The sequence below is a fragment of the Gossypium raimondii genome, chromosome 5, assembly GCF_025698545.1.
Source record: "Gossypium raimondii isolate GPD5lz chromosome 5, ASM2569854v1, whole genome shotgun sequence".
In the NCBI taxonomy this organism is placed as follows: domain Eukaryota; kingdom Viridiplantae; phylum Streptophyta; class Magnoliopsida; order Malvales; family Malvaceae; genus Gossypium; species Gossypium raimondii.
Genome location: NC_068569.1, coordinates 12,106,803 through 12,132,493, shown reverse-complemented (window position 1 = coordinate 12,132,493; position 25,691 = coordinate 12,106,803). Strand labels below are relative to the sequence as shown.

The window sequence follows — 25,691 nt, the reverse complement described above, 5'->3', positions numbered from 1 at the left end:
AGAATGTTTAGAAAAGGAAAGACTTCTAAACAAATCAAGAATAAAAAACGCTTCAAAAACCTATAAAGAAATAATGGATATCAAATTTATTGCATTGTAATTTATGGTAAATTTTAAAACAGGTTAGGCTGTAGTAGACCTGTCCATGGGCAAGATTACCCGGCCCGGCACGAAGGCCCGCCCGAAAAGTAGGAGGGTTTGGGCAAAAATATAATCTCAAAAAATGGGCTGCCTCAGGTAAGGTTCTTTTGGCTTAGGCCTAACCCGAATTTGCACAAAAAAAAACTATTGTTTTGCTGTTTTTTTCACTATTTTGTTGTCATTTCACTATTATATTACTACTATTTTGCTGTTATTGTTTGGATATTGTAGAACTTTTGTTTTATTGTTAATTTTACTACTATTTTAAAGTCATTTGCTTGTTAAGTTGCACTTGTCTTAGTGTTATTTAAGTATAAAGATATTTTTTAATTTATTTTCAATTTGTTTGTTGAGAAACATTTATTTTAATGTTTTTAGTATTTTTGATTTATTATATTTTTAATTGTTTATATAAAAATAAAATAAAATAATTTTAATATGAGTTGGGCTCAGGTTTGTTATCTATAATATGGGTTGAGCTTGGGCAATAATTTAGGCCCGTTTTTTCAAGTCGGGTCGAGCCCGGGCCTATCAAACGGACCTATAATTTTGTTAGGGCCTGGCCCATGGATAGGTCTAGGTTGTAGTATCAATGAAAGTATGTGATGTTGTCAATAGCATTTGAAACGACTTGGGTTTTGCTTCTCTACTGGTTTTATTTTATGATGCATGAAATACTGCAATGTCTTTATCAGAATTATATAGAGAAGAAAATCAAATTGTTCTAAATTTTAAGAGTTCAACTCATAGTGTTATGTCTTGTGAATTGCAATAATAACAAGTTGTTAAATGTAAGTTAAACAATTTCATACTTAATAGGGTTATTTAGTTCGGGATTTTCCATGTGATGAAGAAAGATAAAAATATCATAATCAATTTATTACCTGTTCTTCATTGGTTGTAAGTATAAGAATGATGTTGATTGATTATGCTTAATGTTGTTGTTGATGGCATAGTACAATGTTTACGTGCAGGAGCTATTTCGTTTTCATGTTTATCGTATAAATAGCAATACAATTGAATTTGACAGACTCGGCGTACAGCAAAGAAACCATACAACTTGTCGCAGGATTGCAAGCCAAAGTCTGGAATTCTCCAAATAATATGCCATTTCTCTCTTTAAAAAATTAACCTTTAATCCCATAAAATGAAAAATATTTTGATTTATAATTAATTGGAATTAAAAATAATATTATTTTATGACAAAGAAAAGGTAAAGTAAGTCCTACTGGCCTCCTTTGGCGGCCGCTACGAAATTAAAAGCAGTGGGTCCAACTTCATATTACTTTTCAGGAGAATAATCCCCCCAATTAATTTTCTTTTCAACTTGCTTTGTGAATCATTGACCAAAATATAAAAACACAGGAACAAGGCGTCAAAACAGTCAAATCAACTCTACTCATAGTCAAATGGAAATTACATTCTAGAACCTCAATTTTCTAAGTGGGTAAATTAGTTAAAATCTCAATATTTATCATTTTAAAAAAAAAAATTAAATAATATAACTTATTTAAAATATATTAAATTATTTATAGATATTAAATTAAATAAAAAATTATATATTCATATTATATTTATATTTTCGTATTATATATTGGTAAATAAATTTTAAAATATTAATAATTCGTGCTTATATATTTTATATCGTATTAACTACTTAAATTTTTATTGAAGTCGCTTCTGTTGTATGTAATCAGTATTTTCATGTTGGATTAGTCAAAATTCTAACACTAATTAAGTTCACGCAAATAATTGCATGACACCATTGAAAAGTCCACACCAACCAGGCATAATATATGCGTGTGTTTATTACCATCACCATATTGTGCTGGATAATCATCCTTTGCAAGAAATGGCAGAAACTCGGCATTTTCAACTACCCATCGTAGGTAAATCTTCACCTTACTTTTCTGCAATTTTTTTTCCTTCCCAAAGTTATGTTCATATGATATTTTAGTTGCAGAAGTTGATTTTCTTATTAATTAAAAAAAACTTTTTACCACTACACTATGTGTTTCATCAGTGTCTATGGCTTTCTTTAGTTACCGGGAATATATATATATATATAATTTACCTTTAGAGGTGATTATGCATACATATAATTATTACAGCAATATATTATATATACCAGGTTTCAAACTAAGCATGTTGATAGTTGAAGCCTAGAAATTGGGTTGATTTATATGATTAAGAGTTCTCCTATTTTGTACTGATCAATGTATAGTAAGTTGAATTTAGACCAAACTTGGAAGATGGAAAATGCTTCTCCTCCAAAAGAACTCAAAACAGTTTGATTTTATCTATGGATTTTAGTATAAAATCAATCTTCCAGTCTGACAGAAATAAGAAAAATCTTGATATCAAATTGTCTACACTCTTTAAGCTTAAACTTGGGGATTGAACTAGCCTGATATTAGAATCACCAACTTACATTAAAGAAAAAGAATATTTCAAATTTCATTCAATACTGAGACTCAAGTACATCATGTTTGATATTTGGCAGCTCAAGAAGCTAAGGAAGAAAATGGAAATGCCACCAACCAAGTAATAACAGAGTTGGGATCTGTGAAATACAAGCGCTGGATTTGCATATTGCTCTGTATAATCTTTCTCCTCTGCGGCCAATCAGTAGCCGCATTGCTGGGAAGACTTTACTTTGACAAAGGTGGAAAAAGCAAATGGCTATCAACACTAATTCAATTTGCAGGTTTCCCTATTCTAGTCCCTTTCTATTGCATTTCTCGGCCCAAAATGCTCACTGCAAATCATTGTAGCATTGGAAGTAATAAACAACCATCAATTATGATGCTGGGTTTGGTCTATGTAACCTTCGGCTTGATGTCAGCTGGAATTGGCTTTCTTTATTCAGTTGGCATGCAGTATCTTCCTATATCTACTGTCACCCTCATTGCTGCATCTCAGCTGGCTTTTAATGCATTCTTTTCCTACTTCCTTAATTCCCAAAGGTTCACTCCTTTCATCATCAATTCTCTAGTCCTTCTCACCATTTCCTCAGTGCTCCTTGTATTCAATAATAACTCTTCAAGGCTTGCTGGAGTTTCTCAAGTACATTGTGCCGCTGGATTCATATGCACCATTTTGGGAACAGCAGGGTCTGGACTGTTAGTTGCCTTACAGCAGTTTGCGCTTCGAAAGCTTGTGGTAAGGCGGTCATTTAAGGTTGTCTTGGATTTGGTGATGTGCCAATCACTCGTTGCATCAAGTGCTATACTAGTGGGCTTCTTTGCTAGCGGAGATTGGAAAGGGTTTAGCGGAGAAATGGATGAATATGGGCTTGGGAAATTTTCCTATCTCATGGTATTGATTTGGACTGCTATATGTTGGGCTGTTTTCTACATTGGTGCAGTAGGATTAGTGTTGGAGGTGTCTGCCCTCTTCTGCACTGCCATTAGTGCACTTGGTTTGCCTATAGTTCCAATAATTGCAGTCTTTGTCTTCAATGACAAAATGGATGGTATAAAGGTGATATCTATGGTTTTGGCTATTTGGGGCTTCATTTCCTATGTCTATCAGCAATATCTCGATGACTACATGCCGAAGACCGAAAACACCGGTGAAATTTCTGAACTCTTCTAGCATAGGGTTATCCGAACATTCAGCACTGCAGGGTGCAGCTGCCTATCATTGAGTCAAAGCCTGAGACTAGCTTTTACTCAACTTTCTATTATTATGTTCTACCATATGCTTACTGCAATACATATGCTTAATGTTTCCTTATACTACAAAATGATCTTGATCGGGCTTGGAAGTATGACCGGTTCATATTCAGTAAGTACGGTGGTTTTGAATGTATCATCTTCATCTTTGTGGTAGAAAATCCAACAGATAAGTTGAATTTGTGACTCTACCATTACATCTAGTAGTAAATGTATTGAACGTACTTTTGCCTTTGACGTTTGAAGTTTGAGCTAGACAACAGCAAGTGACTCTACCATTAATGAATAGAACAATGTGCCTTCTTTTTGTTGTTGTAAAAAGTTGAACAATACAAATAAATGATGAGGACATGATCAATTGGTCGAGTCATGTTGAAACAAGGTTCCAAGTCTTTTAATATTTGCTTAGGTCCGAAGAAAGCGTGCCACGCAATGTTTTTCTTTAAAATAATTTATAAATATATTATATTTAAAATATATATTAAATGTATATTTAACTTGGGTTCAACTTTGAGGAAAAAAAATATTATCTAAGACTCAGCTCAAATAAAAGCGAGTCTTAAATTTTGCTCAAGCTTATTTTTTGAGCTTTGCAACACACCTTACCTGAGACCTTTGTCGGAGTCGAGCACGAGGTATTACCTAACTTAACTTACTAGTTCGGAGCATAAAAATTTTCTTTTAAAATTAATTCACTCACGTTCTTTCAATATGCCCCTAAAAAGGAATCTCGAGACCCTAAATCATGCAATAGAAATAGTTCGGGTCCAAACCGGGAACATTAATAATTTTCCGAATACTAAAACAAATCAAAAAAATTCATTTCACCATTCATAATAAAACTGTCCACCTGCGCAACAGTCACTAATTTAATTATAACTCAAGTTACAAAACTCAAAATTTAGATCCGTAAATTTTCCCTGAAACTAGACTCATATATATTCTTATCATAAAATTTTCAGAATTTTTGGTTTAGTCAATTAGTACAGTTTATTCTTTAAAGTCTCCCCTGTTTCATTGTTCGACAGCTCTGACCCCTCTTCACTAAAAATTAATTATCTCATTGTACAGAATTCGGATAACATTCTCGTTTGTTTCTATTGAAAAAAAACTCACTAAGGAATATAGAAATATAAATTATAACTTCCAATTCTTTCTGTACAATTTTTAATAATTTTCTAAAGTCAGAACAGGGGATTTCAAAAACTATTCTAACCATGTCTCACTAAAATTCAAATATCTAAAATATACAACTCTTTTGCTTACTATATTTCTTTCATGTGAAAATAGACTCATTCAGCTCTAATTTCATATCTTACTCATCTTCTAATTCAATTTCCACCATTTTTAGTGAATCCACCTATTTCACATCAATCTACAAAGAACATTAATCACACAAGAGCAAGCTTATGTAAGCTTAGTAAGTTCATAGGCATAGAAAATAATTCTTACCGAACATCTTATAACAAGTATATAATTTAGAATTTCACTAATTCTTCCCTTTCTTAATCAATTTAGGAAACGCTTACGGAATTGAGTACTTCGTTTTTTAAAATGCCATAGTATAACTATGGTCTTGCACATAATCACATATCACACACCGAAGCCATAGCCTAGCCATGGTCTTACATGGAAGCATATATCACACCGATGCCATATCCCGGATATGGTCTTATACGGAAATCACATATCACATATTGCCATGGTCCAACCATGGTCTTTTCCGTCAATGCGTATGAGTCACTGAACGAAAGTACTCACTGAATTAGAACTTTTATTCAAACATTTATATTTTCACAATTATCTCAGTTTAATAACATTCATATAAAATAACATACCATAGCATTCATGAAATTTCAAAGTATAATACAACATTTCCTACAAACCACAATCTCAAACAATGAATTTACTCAATTGAGCTCAATATCAAATATCAACTTATATTCCAACATTTAGCTTCAATTGCACTTACAAATACTTGTCAAATTAAGGATCGTCTTACGGATTTGAGTACATCGTTTGCCCGGTGCCACGATTTGCTTGAATATTCTACAATGCTATAACTCAGTATGGTTTCATTCACTGGAATACCATACCTACTTTTCACAACTCAGTATGGTTTTCTTCATTGAAACACCATACCTACTTTTCACAACTCAGTATGGTTTTCTTCACTGAAACACTATACCTACTTTTCACAACTTAGTATGGCTTTCTTCACTGAAACATACCTACTTTTCACAATTTTTCCATGGATTCGCCATGGGCTTATTCGTCAATTCATCACTGATTACAGAACGTATGTACTCAATCCTACGTATCCCTTAATTTAAACTAACAATCTCATTTTTTTCTCATTTTTACCATAATCATAATTCAAAAACAATATACAAATTGATACAATATATCATTCCCACATTAACAATTAACCATAAAAATTCAGCCGTATGAACTTACCTAGGCCAATTTGTAGGATTTGTAAAAGTTCAGAGACTATTTTGATACTCTCTTTTCCGCATTTATCTTCAGATTCCCGATCTATAATATAAATTTTTCCATTCATTAGCATCTAACTCAATACTAATTCACTTCACAATTTATGCCCTTCAATTTTTGAAATTACACTTTTACCCCAAAACTTACAGTTTTTACAATCTAGTCCCTACTCAATTAACACTTTAATTGAACTAATTTTTTCCTCAAATAACACTTTATCTAATAATTTTAGGCTATTATACAGCCTTTGATATTCAGAATTTCAGCACAAAACCCCAATTCCTAACTTTTTCACAATTAAGTCCTAAAAATTATTTTCTACTAAAATCACTTAATAAAATCATAATATAATAAAATTAAAGCTTCAAATCTATAATAATTCATCATAAAATTCCAGTACTCACTCATGGTAACTTTCAAAGAATCAAAATCATTCATAGAATCAAAACAAATGAATTCAATAATTGAACTTAATTGTAAAAGTCACAAAACATGAAAAATTACAAAGAAAAAGCAAGAATTGAACTTACATGATGACAAATATGAAAAACCAGCTTGAAAACTCTCTCCTATGGCGTTTTGGCTGAAGAAAAATGATAATATCTCTAGATTTTTCAATTTTGTCTTTATTTTATATGTTTAATTTGCAAAATTTCCAATTTTTCCCTTATTTCTCCTTATTTTCTTGCTGATTTTCTTGCCCATACCGTCCAGCCCATATACTTTAGGCCTAATTGACTTTTAAATCCCTCCTTATTTATTAGTCACTTAAACTATTTAATCACAATTTAACAAATTTTGCACTATTTTCAATTTAGTCTTTTTAATTAATTGACTATCCAAACATTAAAATTTTTAACGAAACTTTTATACTAACTCAATGACACTCCATAAATATTTATAAAATATTTATGGCTCAACTTATAAATTCGAGGTCTCGATACCTTGTTTTAGACCCAATTTACCAATTAAATTCTTTTAAATTACAAAATTCACTAATTCAAAAATTCTTCTAAATTCACATTTGACCCATAATTATTAATTTATTAAATTTTCAAGCTTACTTGTCGGATTTAGTGATCCCAAATCACTGTTCCGATACCACTAAAAATTGGGTTGTTACAAGATTATTATTTTATTTAAACATTTTATATTTCAAATAAATTTTCGAATTTAAACAGAGAACTCAACCCTTAAACAGATTTAATTGCAAGACATATAACTAACTATTAAAAAACTAGGAGGTATAGTATAAATTTAATTATAAAAATATAAAAATATTTTTTATGTATTTTATTTTTTAAACAAGAAAACAGATTGAATAAGACCAACCCAAAATTAAAAAATTTAAACACAAACCCAACTCAAAACAGATTGAATTAACCTGACATAACTAACCATCCAACCCTTCTTAGCCCTTAGAAATGAAGGCTTAGTTCCCCATTATTACTGTGTTGAAAATTGTTTTTGAAAATTTTATGAAAAAAAGTATGGTTTGTTAATTTTAAATGTTTGATGTTGTTATAAAAAATTGTGATTGAAAATTAAAATATCTATTTTAGACATGATATTGGAAAGAAAAAATTAATTTATTTATATAATATTTAAATAATTTAATATAATGATACATGAAATATAAATTCCAACCACCTTTTGAGTTATTAATATAAATTACTTGTAAAATTAATGATACAAAAATAAAATATTTTAAAATTTTATACCTAATTATGAATGATATTTGAATAATTTAATATAACGATATTTATGAATAATATTTAAGTAAATTAATATAATGATAAATGGTATTTAAATAATTTAATATAATGATATAAAAAATATAAACGAAACTAATTTTTTTATATACATTTTAAATATAATTACTATAAATAACGGTATTTTGATCATTTTACTTCAAAACGTAAAAGTTGAGAGCAAAAGTCAAAAATATCCGAATCTCAACTTTTTCATTTAGACGAAAAAATACTTTTTAAAAGCAATATGTTGTTCGCTAATTGGAAAAGTACTTTCCCACCGAAACCCTTAAGTTTACCTTGTAGAAACATTGAATCTTTGAGCTTTAGACTATCATATTTATGGAGACCAATTTTCAGTTTTAGTTGAAAAAATCGAAAAAAATTGACTCATTCAGTTTTTTTTTTTTTTAATTTCAGTTTAGTCAAGTGGAGTGAATTGGTTAGTTTTGACCTCGACTTAATCGATTAATTTGGTCAGTTATTAATTTTTGAAACTTGAAATTGAATTGATCGAAAAAATCGATTTATTTTATATTATTTTTAAATTATATAAATATATCTATATTTTATATTATATAATAAATATATAATCGTATAAACTCAACCTAATAATCCGAAAAACTTACATTACGAACTGAATCAAAGTCGATTTAAATGATTTAAGTTAATTAAAAAAAGTTATCGAACCAACGGATTAAACAGATTGCAGTTACCCTTCCAAGCTGGATCCCTCACTAACAAAGGCATCAGCCATGTACATACAATTATCGCTTGAATATCTAAAAAGAGTTAATTGCATTAACATCCTCAAACTACATTTCATATTATAAATTGATCCTCAAATATCAAAACATTTTAATTGTATTCTAAGAAAAAACTTATATTACATAAATCAGGTACTTCTTCTACCCTAGTTATTAGTTTGGGCTTTAAATATTACATATCTAACTAATTTACTATTTTTGAAATCTAAATAAAAATTCTAAAATTCAAATTCTAATGAAGGGGTTTTAGGAATTTTATAAGAGACCTACATCATCCAATAAAATTCGATCAATTTAACTGCAGTTTTCTTCGCACTCTGAAACTCAAACAAAATTTGTTAATTTAATCTAATTCTAAAGGTTTAAATTCTGTAAATATATAAAGCTAAATTTATTCAATTTTTAGAATTAGAACTAAATGACAAATTTTGTAAATTTGTTAAATTGTTAGATTAAGAATCAAATTGAATTGATAAAATGTGTAAGTACTGAAAGACTAAATTTATTATTAGGCCAATAAAAATGGCCCACGTCAACTTTTCGTTAAGTATTTAACGGTGAGGATTAAAATTTTAAATTTTAAAAATGCTAGTGACGAAATTGAAAATATTTTAAATTGAGTAACTAAAATAAAACCTCCCCAACACCACCAACGTAGTTTACCTTTTAAATTATTATCCTTCATATTATTTGATTAATTTTTATATTTAAAACTCTTTTCAAATTTAGTAATATTAAAATTCTTTCAAATTATTTTTAGAAATAAAATTTTTATTAATATACTCGATTGAAATGTTCATAGAACTAATTTATTTATTTTAGTAAATTGTAATATCTATTAGTTTGTTCAAGTACTTTTAGTGCTACACGTGTAAGAATACAATTGAGCTACATTTATACTCTTTTTTTAACTTTATAAATAGAATCAATAAAATTTAAAATTATATATATTTACGATCTATTCTTTTTTTATATAGTCTAAAAGTTACAGTAAAATTAAAACATTGATACACATTTCATATTTTTAAGAAAAATTAATATTTTAAAACTTTATATAATTTTGGACTTCAACATTTAAATAATTTTCTATTTTGAATTTTATTTAACATTTTATTAATTTTAAAATTTATAATTTTTAAAAGATTAAATCCAAGATGAACCTACACAAATAATTATTTATTTGTCCAAATTTATTCTAGATATAAAAGTTCAAATAATTTTTTGAAATTTTTAATTTTTACTAACTGGCAATAATAGGTTAGAAATTGTTATCATTGACAGTAATGGTTAAAATAAATAAATAAATAAAAAAGTAAAAGGCTTAATTAATACAATTTAAAATTTTGAATGCTCATGAAAAACTTAATTAATTCTTTTTTCCTTTTAAATTCCGTGATTCTTGTTTCTGTCAACCATTAATCTGTAAGCAAACAGTAAAAAAACAAATAAAATAATGTTTGTTCCAAGCAGATATGGTATTGGGGAATATATATCCGACCATAACAAGTGGCATTATCTCATTGGAGCAACAAATAACACTTCAAAAATTGGTTCAGATTTTCGATAGATCAGCTTCACCAAAATTACTCCAACTAGACATTGCAAAATAGACATCCCAAATGTTACAAACCAATAGGAATTCAGACATTGATAGTCATAAGATAACGCTTTTGAGTTGTGCCAAAATAGGAAAAATCCAAACTTTTTCCTGAGAAAATTGTTCCAAGGCTAAGCTCGTTATCACGTTAACAATACTAACAGTCTGCATTTAGAAACATATATTTCCATTTCACTGTCTATATAATGTTGCCTTTATTTTACAGAATACCGTTAATGCTTCAACTATAAACACAACACAAAATTAGAAAAAAAATAACAATGATCAAAGCTAAGATTTGGAAGCTTTTTAAATGGCTGATTGGCTTCTTATCAACCGTAAATTGTTTATCTGTTCCTGCTTGACAAAAGGAACTCTGTCTCCATACTAAATTTAGCCTATTGGGGAGGGGGGTGAATTTGGTTCATAAAGTCTGTACAGATTTGATCTATTTCAAGTATTTTTCATGGCTCTACTGCTGCAACGCAAGATATTTTTCCCCATGTAGATATTTTACATACATATCTTAACAGCCACTCAAACTCAGTGACTTGTATTTTGCTGCCATCATTTCAACATCATAACTTGAAGAACAAATCCACTGCATATGGGCTCAACAAGTTTCTTTCTTTCAAAACTCGTTTATTGTCCTAATAATTTGTGGTTGTCAATATTTAATTATAGTGAGTGTCAAAATCTCCAACTGTGCATTCAAATTTCAAAGACAAAATGAGAATTAAAAAAAAAAAAAAAAGATAGATACTGGCATCGGCTACTGCCCGTTGAGTGTTTTTGTGGATGGAAAGAGTGCCAAGTGGAAATTCCAAAGAAAATATCGAAATCTTGAGCCCCCAATGAAATGAGAGATATAGATACTGGCCTAGATAAGGATTGAGGAACCTCGCCCACAGCTCCCTATATAATCCCTGCGCATTGCCCCCTTTCCATCACTCTCAAAACTTATACCACAAACTCCCATCACCCGAGATCATCTTTCCCCTTCAGAATGGCGGCTGCAACCATGGCTCTCTCTTCCCCATCTTTCGCCGGAAAGGCCGTCAAGCTCTCTCCTTCCGCCCCTAAAATCCAAGGCAATGGCCGTGTTTCCATGAGGAAAACCGCTACCAAGGCTGCTCCCTCTGGAAGTCCATGGTACGGTCCTGACCGAGTCTTGTACTTGGGTCCACTATCTGGTGAGCCTCCATCTTACTTGACTGGAGAATTCCCTGGTGACTACGGTTGGGACACTGCTGGACTCTCGGCGGACCCAGAGACATTTGCCAGGAACCGTGAGCTCGAAGTCATCCACTGTAGGTGGGCTATGTTGGGTGCTCTTGGGTGTGTTTTCCCTGAGCTTTTGGCTAGGAATGGAGTCAAATTCGGTGAGGCTGTGTGGTTCAAGGCCGGATCTCAGATCTTCAGCGAAGGTGGGCTTGACTACTTGGGAAACCCAAGCTTGATCCACGCTCAAAGCATCTTGGCCATCTGGGCTTGCCAAGTTATCTTGATGGGAGCTGTTGAGGGTTACCGTATTGCTGGCGGGCCTCTCGGTGAGGTAACCGACCCCTTGTACCCAGGTGGCAGCTTCGACCCATTGGGTCTTGCTGACGACCCAGAGGCATTCGCTGAGCTTAAGGTGAAGGAGATCAAGAACGGCAGATTGGCTATGTTCTCCATGTTTGGATTCTTCGTCCAAGCCATAGTCACCGGAAAGGGACCATTGGAGAACTTGGCTGACCACCTTGCTGACCCAGTTAACAACAATGCCTGGGCCTACGCCACCAACTTTGTTCCCGGAAAGTGAGATTAGATGGTGAGAGTGATTTGTGTTTGAAGTTTTCTCTGTTGATGTGATGTAAATTTGTTGCAAATCAATGAGAGCATGAGGTGAATTTTTATGTGCTAAACATGCATTTGCATTTTGCCTACCTTCTTTTCACAGCTTTAATCATCTTATTCATCTTCATTTTATTTCGAAAAAGAAAATGATTGATTAAAAAGTGTTGAATATAGCATCTGGGCCTGCATAATAATCTTACACGAAACAATGGGAGAATTATGTGATAACAGCAGCTCCAAGATTCACTACAATCTATCAGATATATAGAAATTTTATATTGGTTTTCCCCACTACTATTCTCCTTTGCCAACGTTACCCAATAAATGATCATTTCCCTTTTAGTCTTTTTTTTACTTTATAAAATATTAAATTAATTTACTGGGTAAATTTGCATTTTGACTTCCTCTAGAATTTAAAATTCACCTCCAGTCTCTTCAAAATTAGAAAGTTTATAGTTTTATCCCGGGGAAATTGTAAAATTTTCTTTTAATATAGTGATAATAAAATTAGTAATGATTCAAATCCGACCTTACAGAAAAAAAAAATTCAGACTTCACTTGGAGTAAGTGGAAACTTTTTCAATTTCTAGTTCTCCCTCTTTGGAAGTAAAAAGCCCATTCTTTTTAGAACAAAAAAAAAAAAAGAAAAAGATTGATGGAGCTAACTTGAAAGATTAAGGGTAAGTTTGGATGGGCGGTGCGTTTATTTGTAGTTAGTGTAAAAATAGCGGTGGCGGTGAGATTAGACACTGTAACGATACTGTAGCGTGAGACAAAAAGTAAACTAAACACACCACATCACACTCAATCGCCCATCCAAATCCAATCAAAATAAGTGGCTAAAGCTATATTAATGTCCTATGACTTGTAGCATGAAAAGCAACAAGGTAAAAAGTTAATTGGAATAAAAACAATGACTTTTTACTGAGGCAAAGCCTCTCTCAACCAACAAAAGTGGGGAAACTAAAAGAATTCCTAGTTTAAATTACCTTAACTTGAGGGTGCAAGAAAACGTAATAGTTGGTGCAAAACCAAGAGAGAGTAAGTCTGTTAAAATAGTCGGTTTGGTTAATATTTGAATTAAATTATTATTAATTGAATTATTTAAAATGTAAAAATCTTTAATAATTAATCGGATCGTAGTTTTTTTAAATATATTAATCGAATCGAAATATTTTGGTTAACAGGTCGAGTTAACCGAAATTTATATGTTTTTTCTTTTGGTTAAAATAAGTATAAAACATATAAAATTACATTATTAATGTTCTTTTTTAATAGTTCAAAAAACTTTAAATGGAGATGAAAACAACAAATAAGACATTAGAAACACTACATGAGTCTTGAAAGTTAACAACCAAATATTACATAAGTTTTAAAACAACAAATATTTGAATTAATTACCTAATTTCAAATTGAATTAACCCGATAACTGAAATTTCAAAAACTCATTAACCAACCTCTAACCAAACTAGATTCAGCCACCGACCGATTTAAATTAGATCAAATCAACCCAAATCTCACTACTAAACTAAAATAATAAAAGAGAGATTAAAAGTAGGGATGATTCTTTTATGAATATATGGTTTTTTAATATGTAATAGATTTTATAAATTTCGAATATTCTCTAACACTTACCTTTTGAATCTGAAAATAACATAGACATAATACCTAAAGCTTATCAAAAATTTTAGACAAGCTACTAATGAACTATTTTAAGTGGCACATGTATGGTACAAAAGGTAACAATCAGAAAATAAAAATTAAAACTTCTAATAATTACTGTATTTACATGTTTTCATTGCACTCTGTAGAGATCGTGGCCATGTTGTTGTTGTTTTCTGAATTATGACAACGGGTCAAAATTGCACTGTTACTCCATTTTTTAAAAGTTCACTTAAGCCCAGCTTGAAATGGGATGAGGGTAATCTTGTCGCCCATTATTTATAAAGTATGAGCCAACTTAAATAGCGAACCATCAAGGTGTGATATATAAAGTTATATATATATATATATATATATATATATATACACGCTTAGTAATTGCTATAATTTATCTATTTAATTTTAAACATTAAAATATAAATAATTAAACTAATATTAATAAACGAGGTTTAGACCAAAGTTTTAAGAAATTATAATTTGAAGCTAAATATCATAGTAGGGTCAAATTAAGAAATCAAACATCATTGGAAAAATTTGAGGGGTGAAGTATAAATATATATTTGGAATGATAATATTAATAGTTAAGAGATTGAATTATTATTTAGTCAACGGCAGTGGGATTAAAATTCTTAAAATTAGGGAAAAATACAAATAAAGTGTTTCGTCTGTGATTAAGGATGGGTTTGGATGGGTGGTGGGGTGTGATACGATGCGTTTAGTTTATTTTTTGTCTCACGTTATAGTATCGCTACAGTATTTAATCTCGCTACCACCGTTGTTTTTAAACTAGTCATATGTAAATCTATCGCCCATCCAAACTCACTCTAAAAAGGAAAGGGAGGAAGAAGTAGGTTTATGCTTATAACCTGAGTCAATGCAAAGGTATGTGTTACAAATTGTTTTAATATTGAATATCTGGATATTGAAATTGATTCTACTGTGGTTATATATCTTGATGCTTCTCAGTGGTTTCCAATATAGATGCTTCGAAGCATGTGTTGGGAGGGGGAACCAATATACTGATGCATTAACTAGGATGAGAAGAAGTTATTTAGAATAATGCTTTTGATCATTTTGAGTTGCTGAATGTATTAAGAGTTATATTATATTTTGTTTTATTATTTAAAAATGAATAAATTAATCTTTGTATATTAGATCAAATGGCTGACTAGTCATTTTTATTAAAATTTTTATTAATTTCTACTATTAAAAATTTGTCATGGTGTGTCACATTTACCTCGTGCTAACATACAATGACTAATTTTTAACAGAATGATTAGTTTGCGTGCAAAGATTAATTTACTCATTTTTTTAACAAAAAACTAAAATACAATCCGACTTCTCTTACAAAGAGATGTATTTACGCATTGCATGTAAGTTGCCCTAGCTCTTGGATTATATTAAAATTAAACTTATTTGTGGATGTTGTAAGGAGTATTTAATTTTTCTACCAACCTACTTTTGGATGAAATATACATGTATATATTTTATTTTATATCATTTCCAATTAGCCCGTTGTTTATGCCCCTGCTAAAGATTAAAGATAACATTGTTAACACCCACGTCCACAATTCTATCTAAAAGTAAAAATCGGAAGCTTCATGAAATCTCTAAAGAAGAAAACTTCTAGTAAACAAAATTACACATAAAGTCTTGAAACCTCACCAAATTTAGTAAGATAAAATCTGAGAGTAAAAAAAACACACAATTTTTTTATTGGGCTCGCAGGTTGTCCTTGAGGTAGGTTATTAATGATAAAATCTCATTTCGAAGCTAAAAATCTTTAGTATTGATTGAAAATAATCTCATGAAAACTTACCTCAATCTTTAAACAGATTAAAATCCAGTGAAGAACATGAAATCACCACGAACCCTGAAATTTGAGATTGAATTCAATTACAACTTTGAAATCATCACAAAGTCGAAGAAACAATGGCACCACAACTCGTAATCAAAGTAAATGATAGCCGAGATATTAGAGCTTCGACTCCAATGGGGGGGAAGAGGAAAGATTTTGCAGAGTGGTGAGAGGGCGACATGAGAGCTTTAGGAATTTTCAGATGTTTGGAAAGGGACGTAATTTTCCCAGAGATTGTTGAGCTGTTCTAGTTGGAATTTAAATTTGCTCCTTCGGTAATCAAATTACGAACACGAGTTTGGAAAGAAAAGGAATTTGATGGAAATATTTGGCCAAAGCCATCAAACATGAATGTTTGTTGCCCACTATACCTTCACGTGAAAATCATGTGTCTCTAATATTTTGATTTTGTTTATACGAGTGTTGTACATTATTCCCACGCATGCATTAATCACAATATACGTGAAAATAATATTTTATTTTAAAAATAATCAAATTTTACTGGAGGTTAAATTACAATGATAGTTTATGTACTTGATAATATAGTTTTGCTTAAAAACAATCCTTTTATGTTTACAATTTTTTAGAATATGTGAATAAATTAAAGATTAAAAGAAAATCAAAGTGATGTTGTGAGGAATCTCGTCCTTAATTAACATCTTGATTTTAGTAGGAATGAGCGGATGTTCGAACTTTGAGAGACCTAAAAACTCTTTAGTCTTTTCCTCCAACAAATGAAGGATGAGGAGAATAATGGGACCACGTACGAAAATAAGATTCTATTTCTATGTAAAAGAAGGAGATTTCATCACGATTGTGAATTTTATATATTTAAAGAGAGATTACCTCATTTGGTTTTTGTAAATTTATTTTATATGCTTCTGTCTGTGCACATTTTTTACGCGATGGAAAGGATTAAAGTATTAAAAGCTGGATTACAACACATGGATGGATTAATTTACTTTTTAAATATTAAATAATGTATAGGTTGAAAAACATAAAATCATATATTTAAATGTTATGATTTTAAGCGCCAATTTTTATTGAATTTATATAAAAAAACATAGAAAGAGGAAAATATTTTTATTAGAATATAATTGATTTTGTAAAAAAATATGATTCATTTTTTAATTATATTGATGTTTCACCTTTGGATGGGCGGTGCGTTTACTTGCCGTTAGTGTACAAACAGCAGTGGCAGCGAGATTAGATACTATAATGTGAGACCGCACTGGAGGTAAACGCTCATCCAAATGGACCTTATAGTAAATATTTGGTTAAACGATGAGACATTTAGTCCCTTTTCAACTGAGTTGGTTTCCATCAATAACTTAAATATAGTAAAAAATAAACAACAATTATATTTTTATTTTAAATAAATGGTAAAATTGTTTGCTTGAGTTGGTGTACCGATGTTATAAAAAACAAACAGGTGATCAAATAGACTAGACCATCGATTCTCGAATCAATAGGTTTTGATCAATTCGATCGTTGGTTCAACAATGATTAAACAAAAAAATTAAAAGAAAAACATAAAAATAAGACAAATTATCTTTTTAAAAAATAAACTATTCAACCGTTAGATTTATTGTGTTAGTTTTTTTTTTTAATTGATTCACAAACTGTTGGGTCTACATCTAATTTTATGCCACTAGTTGAACCAGACGAACTATTGATTTCATTGATTGGGTTGATTTTGACATCTTAGCTATAATCTATCAATCGAGCCTCAATTTAGTTGGGAAATTACCAAAAATTCATTCATTTACAAAGTAAGAAATATTAGTATGATGGTGTATTGGTGTTTGTAGTTTTATATTTTTCCATACAATCTAGGGAAATAAAAAATTATGGAATTTTGACCTAAAAAATATGGTTTTATCATGTCAATTTTATTATTTTAACTAAATCCTTATTTATTTGCATTAATTTTCTTTATAAATAGATTTGTTATGTCAAAATTATACCCCATCCTAACTATGCCATAATATAGTTTAAAGCTAAGTGAGTAATTTATGAGAGATTGAGAAGTTTTTAACCTGAAATTTTAAAAGTTTAAATTAGGGTTTTATTTACATTTTATGAATTTATATTATTTTTAGGATTAATTATTTACTTATCGAATTAATCTAACTTGACTTATAATATCAAATTCAGTTAAAGAGTTTTATATTAATATAGATTTATTTCATACATTCACCTAATAATTGATACAATTTGATTTATAATAAATTTAATCAACACTAGAAAATATGGCGGTGAAAAATAAATATTTTACACATAAAATTTGTTTAAAATAATTAAATGATAAGTATTTTTTATTAATTTAATTAAAACTAAAAATTTTATTACGCTTGTATACATGTAGAAATTACGTATTTAAAACATAAGCGGGCATTTAAAAATAACATATAATAAATAATGAAATGCAAAGTTTGAAATTAGTAATAGCACATATACAATATGTATTGAATTAAAATAAGAAAATTGTTTAAATTGTGAGTAAAATAAAATTTAAATAAATAAATACATCAAAGTTAATAATATTAAATGCACTTCAATTGTTTATCATTGTATTGTCAAATTTCTTGGATTGGTATCGAGCTTACTTGTAGAAAGCTATTAATGAACATCCAGAATCATCGAAAGTTCATAAAATGAAATAAACAAACAATGTGAGTGAAATAATTTGTGTAATAAAATTAAAACGTATAAAAATATTAAAATAAAGTTTTTGTTGAAGCGAAAAAAATTTATGAATATGGTTGACATAAGTTCAAATATTAATGTCTATAAATTTTATTGATTTTTATAGATAAGAAAAGAATTCATGATAAATTGAAATAAGAAAAATTATTTTAGTAATTTTCTTTTATTTTGTAAGGCGAACTTAATTACACATTTATAAATGTTGAATTTTTAGGTGGAAGATTATTTCAAACATTTTAAAAATTAAAAAAATGAAAATACCTAATTACCGCTGACTCGATTTAAAAATGTATTGATTTCATTGTAAACACAATTAATAACACCAAATTCAATCACACAATTAATTAATTGTAAAAATAGTTTAATAATAAAAAATTAGATAGATTACTAGTAAAGTGATTAGAAGTTTAGAAGACGTTTACCCCGCCCCGCCCCGCCCCCACCCAAAGTTTGTTCTTAATACTTGATTAGACAAAATAATAATACAAGTAATCTACAAAGGATTATTGAGAAAAAAACGAAAAACAAAAAGCAAATGAGAAGAAGAGTCGATTCCACGATAACGCATAAATCGTCAAACCTCGTGAGCCCCACTGGTTCCTCTCTGTCACGCGTGCATCCAACGGTCACTTTCCCTTCCGCATTACACGGAAATGGCCCAAATCCGACGGCTCAAATCCCACCGCGTTTGACTCCGAACTGCACACATCTCAATACCAAAATCCCTATATAAAAAATATAATGAAAATTAATTGCTCTTACCCAGAATTTCACTATCTTCACTCCCTTAATTAAAACTCTGCAGCTTTCTTCAGCGCAAATCCAGGGGCTTTTTCAGACCAGTTTTCCCTATTACCTTCCTCTCTTGTTTGGCTGCTTCCTGTCCTTCGATTCACTTGTGGTTTTTTTTTTATTGTAAGTTTTTTCATTTTTTTTTCCTTTTCGTTATCTAGATTATTTACGTTTCCCCCTTAAAAAATAGGTATCATATATATTTTAATGGTAGTATTTTTGTTAGTCTCTGTGTTTTCCCCCTCTAATTTATCTGCAATTCGTGCATATAGTTCCACTGAGGAATTTGTGATTTTTTTTAATGGAAAGTGAGTTTTTCTATATTAAAATTTCTGTGCTTTCGTTTTCTAGATTTCTCCTAGATCTATATCTGCTACCAAATAGAACTACTTTCTTTGATTTTAATTTTCCGTTTGAGTTTTAGTTCCACTGAGCTTGAATTATCATTGATCCTTTTGTTTACTTCATTCCTCTTTTACTGCAGATCCCCTGGTTTCTTAATGTAAGTGCTTGTGTAACTGTGTTTGATTTTAACTCCTACTTCCTTTATTTTTTTTTGGCAGGCAAAAGACTTGGATTTTATCTTCAATAATCACTTCGGGGTTGAATCAAAGTCTAACAAAATGCCGTGGTCTTTCGTCAACTGCGTGCGCTTAGTTGTTTTCTTTCTTGTCATACTGTAATTTTATTTGTTTCTGGTTAGTTCTCTTAATCTGAAAAGTTCTGTTCATGATCTTTTGCTTGCCTTATAATTTCCAGAATAAAAAAAGAATTTACATTGTAATGTGCATCATGTATCTATCTGTTGTTATTCTACTGTTGTAGGTGAATTTCGATTGAATTTGAAAGGGGATACGGTTCCTTCAACTTTCGTTCGCAATTGGAAAATTTTGGGTTGGAGGTGTGAGAATGTACATTTCGGTAACCATAAAGAGATATCGAGCAATTAAGGAAGTTGGGAAAATTAAAATGAGCGTTGGTGTTATTGCATACTATAAGCTAGTTCAAGTTTGTCAGGTAAATATGTTTTCTTGTTTCAAATTTCATGTTGATGTTCCATCCTGTTATATTTTATATGTTTGTGTCCTTGGAAATGCATGAAAGGCTGTCTTAGATAAATCTATGTGCCATGTCATATATTGTCCCATCACTAATGTTGCTGTAGTATGTCTGGATGTAGGCCTCTTGATCTCTAGTTTGTCAAATAACTGATTGGAAAAATCTGTCTTATTAATGCACACAAGCAAATGAACTACAACAACCACGAACACAAAGCACATTTATGTGGGCATACATGCAATTGTTATGGTTGAAGAGAAAGAAGTTATATTCAAATTTGAGTAATGAAAGATGTTTATCATTTGTATATCCGTGTTGTTGTGGATTTCCCTTTGTCAACAGATCTGGACATGTACAGTACATAGACTTTTGGCCATTTTTAGCAGGCTTAATGAAATAGAAATTGTCAAGTGACTCCAAAATACTAAGCAGGACTAAAGTTTCTGTTCTTATAAATATGATCGACAAAGTATCTTTTTGTTTTTGCTGCACATATTACTCGTGCAAGTTTTATGGTTATATTGACTTTTTTATATGCTATTGCAGGCAGAGTATTTCCGTCAGTTGCTTAAGCCTGTTACGTAGTCTGGTATTACGGAACTCTTGGAAATTGGGATCTGGGAGAGTGCCATTCGGTTGTGTTATGTGTGAGGCTGTGATAGAATGGAACATCTGATTGTGTTGATGGCAAATTTGGGATAGGTAGCTTTGACATATTGTAATGGCGATCCAGTAGTTTAGATTTTTGTCTCACCATAATTTAGTTATAAATCTTCTTCCAACTTAAAAGTTGAATAACTGCACGTTCAAAGCCAAGAAGCAATCTTTTGTTGTGAACCTCTTGATTAAGTAGAAATTTCGATGCAGAGTGATCAACAGTTTTACTCCCCAAAAGCAGTGCCCAGACTTGCAGATCATGTGGATGATAATTACATTCACATGCCGGTTCCTTCTGCTTTTGGTACAGTTTTTCCTCCATGTGCTAAGCCATTGCCACCCCTCCATGGCATTGAGTTTCAACCCTCAGAGGTTTGTCCCAAAAATTTCGTTATCTTCAATCAGAATGATCATAGAAACCAGATAATGTTCAATCCTGCTGTTGCAAACAAATTTAATGGTCATGGATTAAATGTTTTTGCAACTTATCTTGATGGAAAGTATGACATTAAAGATGTTAATGATGCGGAAAAAGATACCTCATCCTCTCTGAAAGAGGATTCAGATGATATTGATGCACTACTCAGCTCAGAAGAGGAGGAACAAGAAGATTATGATGAGGAAGAAGTTAGCACAGCACGGACTTCTGGTAATTATGAAAGTGACACTGATTCTCACTCTGCCTATGGCTCAAAACCAAGAAAAAACAGCTCATGTTCTTCTACTCTGAAATCCTCTGGTAGTGGTTGTGGTACTGACCCCAAAAAGCGGCTGAAAATGAAGAAAATGGTTAAGGTTCTAAGGGGAATTGTACCAGGTGCTGATCAGATGGGTACTGTAGCAGTTCTCGATGAAGCTGTTCGGTACCTCAAGTCTCTCAAGGTTGAAGTAAAGAAGCTTGGAGTTGAGAATTTCAAGAATGGAGATTAAACTCATATTCTGGTAATGGTTTCCTCATCTTCTGGAATTCAAGTTTATCCTGTATTGCGTACCCATCCTTCGCCGTCTCTCTGATGGTTTGGGTTCCAGAGATAAAGAAGACAGGCATTTAGAATTCATGTGTGTTTTAGTTTCCAGTTATGCATATGTATTAATGGTGCCAGTGCATGTGTTGCTTAAACTTCTGAAGATCATATATCATGTCCCTTGGAAAGGGAGAGAGGTTGGGTGGAGTTTGGCTCTGTAATATGACTACTAAGTTTGTAGTTGCCATTATCTTTATGGCACTAGTAGCTGCTTTGAATGTTAATGAAATGTACTTAAAAGATATTCAGTATTAGTTTCTTCGCTGCCTGGTTTCTTATTCTACTTGCTTTTTGTTTATTCCCCGTTGTTGCATAAATATTATAAATGCTTGTTAAACCTTTTGAGTACCACTTTACTCGGACTTTTGTCTTTGTTTGATGTCGTTTCTTTGCTTCTCTTTTTAATATTCTCGTGGTTTCTTTTTACCCCACGGTACACTATATTTGAGAAATAATTTGTTGCAAGTCCAGAGACGTGCTGTTGTCTGTTAATACATTTTATGTGGTGCCCGATCCTGTTTGTGTATATTTTGTTTATCAGTATTTGAGCATGAGGTGCATAAACCTGTCAGTCTTAATACCTTTATACATAATATGCCCTTTTATGTGCTGATATTTAGAGACATGAGAGCTCATTGTCATGCATGCATGGTGCTTTTCTTTTGTGCACCTTTCCCCCACAATCGCTGTATTTGAGCCAGTAGGTAGTGCAGTTAGTGGCGCACCAGCACGACCTTTTTTATCAGTTTTCGAACTCCTGCCAAGTTATGTGCCTGTTGGACGGACCCACTTCTTTTATCAACTTTTGTTAAGTTGGATTTTCCCTCATCATCACTTCCAACTTGTTATGCGTCTTCAGGATTCAATTGGTTAACTCTTTTTTATATTTTGTTTACGGAAAGACTGGAAGTAAAGCTGAATCATGTCGAAACTGGAGGGAAGTCTTTTCATCTTTGACTAAAATACAAGTATCGTCTAATCTACCTACAAAAATAATATGAAAGAGGCGGGATGGTCTTACGAATTGGCCACCCCCAAGCAACTATGGTTCCAATGATGCACGCCTCATGTCAAATGTCAGGGGTGGGCTAGACTTTAACAGAGTTGACTTTCTGTTAGCCTACTTTTAGGGAAACAGGCTGGCTATATTCAGCGAGTGATGCAAAAACAAATAAAAAAAATTCAACACCACTATCATTATGTCAACGAACCCATTTGCCAACTTACTGCAATTCGATGGGTTTTCAGCCACTAGTGATGGAAAATAGGAGACTCACCCAATCCAACTAGTAGTGACTGGAGCTTTATCCAGGGAAGACTTGTCAGGGACTCAACTTCAGGTCCACAAAGCATGACTTAAAACAATTTTCGACCTATCTTTCGTCTTTTTGATTGTGTGTTGTCTCTCTCTTGAATTAGGGATCCGGAGGTTACCAAGTTTGCTGATTTGTTTTACCAGTGCTGATAAAATTATAGCCCCATTGTGAAGTTTCTTTTTTGAAATTGAACCAAACCAAATGCTACATGTTCGACAAAGAAGCTAATTCCTAGTGACAACCATTAGGCAGTACGTTTCAAAGCAAGGAATGATGTACTTTTACATAATAATAACACGTTCCCTCTATAACTTTTATCTCTTGAAAAACCCGGTTACTTGAGCCTTATTAGAAACCTATTTGAAAAGCAATAAAGCTGTCAAGCTCAAGCTAATACTATCTCAGCTTTACAAAATGGGTTTTTGTTAAGACTGTTTTAGGCCATTCTTTGAGTAGGCTAAAACCCACAGGCAGCGTTGGATTATTACTTTTGGTCCACGGGCAATGTTGGATTCAAGAATTTAAAAAGAAGAAGAAGAAGAAAGTTAATAGTCGACTACCGGCATTGAACAATTCCATGATTTTCTTTCTTCTTCTATAAACCCAAATCGAAAATCGATCGAGAAAAAGAGGAGAATGGGTGAATGGAGCAGCTTTACTGCTGTAGTGAGAGGCCTCTGTTTGCTTTATGTTACCAACAAATATCTCGGCACTGTCACTATTGTAAGCAAAATTTCCGACTTATCCCAGAAAAACAAATTTATCAATCTGTTTCTTCTTTCTTGGGTTTTAATTTTGCTTTTGAATATGGGGGCAATGACTGGGTACTTGAATAGACTTATGGTCCTAGCATGCTTCCGACCTTAAACGTAACAGGCAGTATGTTGTTGGTGGAGCGCATTTCGACCCGCACCGGCAAACTTCGACCTGGGGATGTTGTGATCTTTCGATCTCCCGAGGCTCCTAGGAAGATTGTCTGCAAACGGTTGATCGGATTGGAAGGTGATCAAATCACCTACGTCGTCGACCCTCAATCGGGTGATAGATGCGAAACTATCGTGGTACATATTCAAAGAAATACTGTGTTTCTTAAAAAAAAAACCTTAATTATCATTATCCTTCAGGAATTTGTTGCTTTTAGCTAGGTTCCTAAAGGGCATGTTTGGGTAGAAGGAGATTACATCTATAATACAAAGGATTCGAGGAATTTCGGAGCTCTTCCTTATGGCCTTCTCGAAGGCAGAGCTTTTTGGACGGTTAGCCCTCCCTTTTCTCTTAGTTTCATGTTACATCAGTTTTTATTATTCGATCTTCATTTACTAACCAACTTTATTTTTTTTTCCTCTTGTAGTTATTGCCTCGTAAAGATTTTGGACCCTTGACACCCAAACCAGAATAAAATTGGTGTTCCTATGATTGGTAGGTTCTTATTATATCGGGTTGGAATTGGATAAGTTTGTGATTTTCCCTGTGTAAGGGACTTTGTGCACAATATATGTTTGTCAAAATGTCTAGTAAGTTGTTTTCTTGGGATGTCAGATGCTTTGAAAACGTCTGCTGTGGAGTAATGTTAGGGCTTTCAAATAAAATATGGGGAGTGGGTCTCTTCTTGCCATTTGGTTGTGCTCTTCCTTGTCGAAGGATCTTTGGTGTCCCTAGAGGCAATCCTTTTGAAACAATTATTGTTGTTACCGGCATTTTCAGACTTTAGTTCCTCTCAGGTATTATGATATATTATTGACACGGATCAGGAGACTTTTACGTATAGTTTGCTCTCCGTTTTTAATCTTTGAATAGTGAAAATGTGTAGTTGCCATGCATGCATGCTTTTGCTGTTAAACTTGTATTTTTTGCTTCAAATTCATCAGTTCTAGCGTGGAAGATGGTGAAGCAGCCTGAAATGTCTTTCAAGCTATGCAACAAGGGAAGATTTAAGTTGGATGATGAAATTGTATTGTTTTCATCGATGAATCATGCTGCTATGCACTTTTTTGTTCCACATAAAGACTTGACTTATAAGAAAAATGATATCAAGTTGGACGGATTCTATTCGAGCTGCAACCTTCATTAGTTTGTTGTCTTGATGTCCAAAGCTAAAACGTTGACACGATAAGTGGGAAATTTTAATTGAACTTCAGCTCATTTTGGGTATGATTGGATGAGTAAAAAATAGAAAGGATGAAAGACGAGAATAGAGAAAAGGGAAAAATAATTTTAATTGCAAGAAAAGTTCGAGAAAAAAGTAAAATAAAATAAAATTATAATTTTCTATTCTAAATTCTAATAGATAAAAGTAACGAGAAAAAGATATTAAGTATTTTTAAAACAATTTTTTCCTTTGTATT

General features: G+C 31.6%; 4 protein-coding genes across 5 annotated transcripts; all 4 read left to right on the top strand.

Moving 5' to 3' along the window:
- Positions 1-1,902: 1,902 nt before the first annotated feature.
- On the top strand, positions 1,903-4,199 carry LOC105771150 (probable purine permease 10). Its single transcript, XM_012592563.2, has 2 exons — positions 1,903-2,030; positions 2,645-4,199. Exons 1-2 carry the CDS (start codon positions 1,994-1,996, stop codon positions 3,736-3,738), a joined length of 1,131 nt encoding a protein of 376 aa, XP_012448017.2. The 5' UTR covers positions 1,903-1,993; the 3' UTR covers positions 3,739-4,199.
- A 6,971-nt stretch (positions 4,200-11,170) lies between these two features.
- Positions 11,171-12,336, top strand: LOC105769607 (chlorophyll a-b binding protein of LHCII type 1). The gene has a single exon (XM_012590346.2). It carries the CDS (start codon positions 11,436-11,438, stop codon positions 12,231-12,233), a length of 798 nt encoding a protein of 265 aa, XP_012445800.1. The 5' UTR covers positions 11,171-11,435; the 3' UTR covers positions 12,234-12,336.
- A 6,908-nt stretch (positions 12,337-19,244) lies between these two features.
- LOC105768930 (transcription factor bHLH144) lies at positions 19,245-22,284 on the top strand. Its single transcript, XM_012589213.2, has 4 exons — positions 19,245-19,412; positions 19,853-19,987; positions 20,115-20,306; positions 20,895-22,284. Exon 4 carries the CDS (start codon positions 21,210-21,212, stop codon positions 21,933-21,935), a length of 726 nt encoding a protein of 241 aa, XP_012444667.1. The 5' UTR covers positions 19,245-19,412; positions 19,853-19,987; positions 20,115-20,306; positions 20,895-21,209; the 3' UTR covers positions 21,936-22,284.
- Positions 22,285-23,416: 1,132 nt separating this feature from the next.
- LOC105768931 (uncharacterized) lies at positions 23,417-25,413 on the top strand. 2 transcript variants are annotated; one of them, XR_008195962.1, is made up of 6 exons: positions 23,417-24,069; positions 24,183-24,407; positions 24,492-24,602; positions 24,698-24,765; positions 24,886-25,067; positions 25,215-25,413. XR_008195962.1 is itself a non-coding variant. In XM_012589215.2 (5 exons), exons 1-4 carry the CDS (start codon positions 23,983-23,985, stop codon positions 24,743-24,745), a joined length of 471 nt encoding a protein of 156 aa, XP_012444669.1. In that variant the 5' UTR covers positions 23,417-23,982; the 3' UTR covers positions 24,746-24,765; positions 24,886-25,413. The 2 variants fall into 2 exon arrangements, 1 of the variants encoding a protein (XP_012444669.1); XM_012589215.2 differs by having other exon boundaries at positions 24,886-25,413.
- Positions 25,414-25,691: the final 278 nt, after the last annotated feature.

Excerpts from the sequence above, each read along its gene's own strand:
- LOC105771150 (XM_012592563.2), top strand. The coding sequence starts at position 1,994 with ATGGCAGAAACTCGGCATTTTCAACTACCCATCGTAG. Across the intron at positions 2,031-2,644 it reads TTTTCAACTACCCATCGTAG|CTCAAGAAGCTAAGGAAGAA; the intron begins GTAAATCTTCAC and ends GATATTTGGCAG.
- LOC105769607 (XM_012590346.2), top strand. The coding sequence starts at position 11,436 with ATGGCGGCTGCAACCATGGCTCTCTCTTCCCCATCTTTCGCCGGAAAG.
- LOC105768930 (XM_012589213.2), top strand. The coding sequence starts at position 21,210 with ATGCAGAGTGATCAACAGTTTTACTCCCCAAAAGCAGTGCCCAGACTT.
- LOC105768931 (XM_012589215.2), top strand. The coding sequence starts at position 23,983 with ATGGGTGAATGGAGCAGCTTTACTGCTGTAGTGAGAGGCCTCTGTTTG. Across the intron at positions 24,070-24,182 it reads ATCTCGGCACTGTCACTATT|ACTTATGGTCCTAGCATGCT; the intron begins GTAAGCAAAATT and ends GTACTTGAATAG. Across the intron at positions 24,408-24,491 it reads ATAGATGCGAAACTATCGTG|GTTCCTAAAGGGCATGTTTG; the intron begins GTACATATTCAA and ends GCTTTTAGCTAG.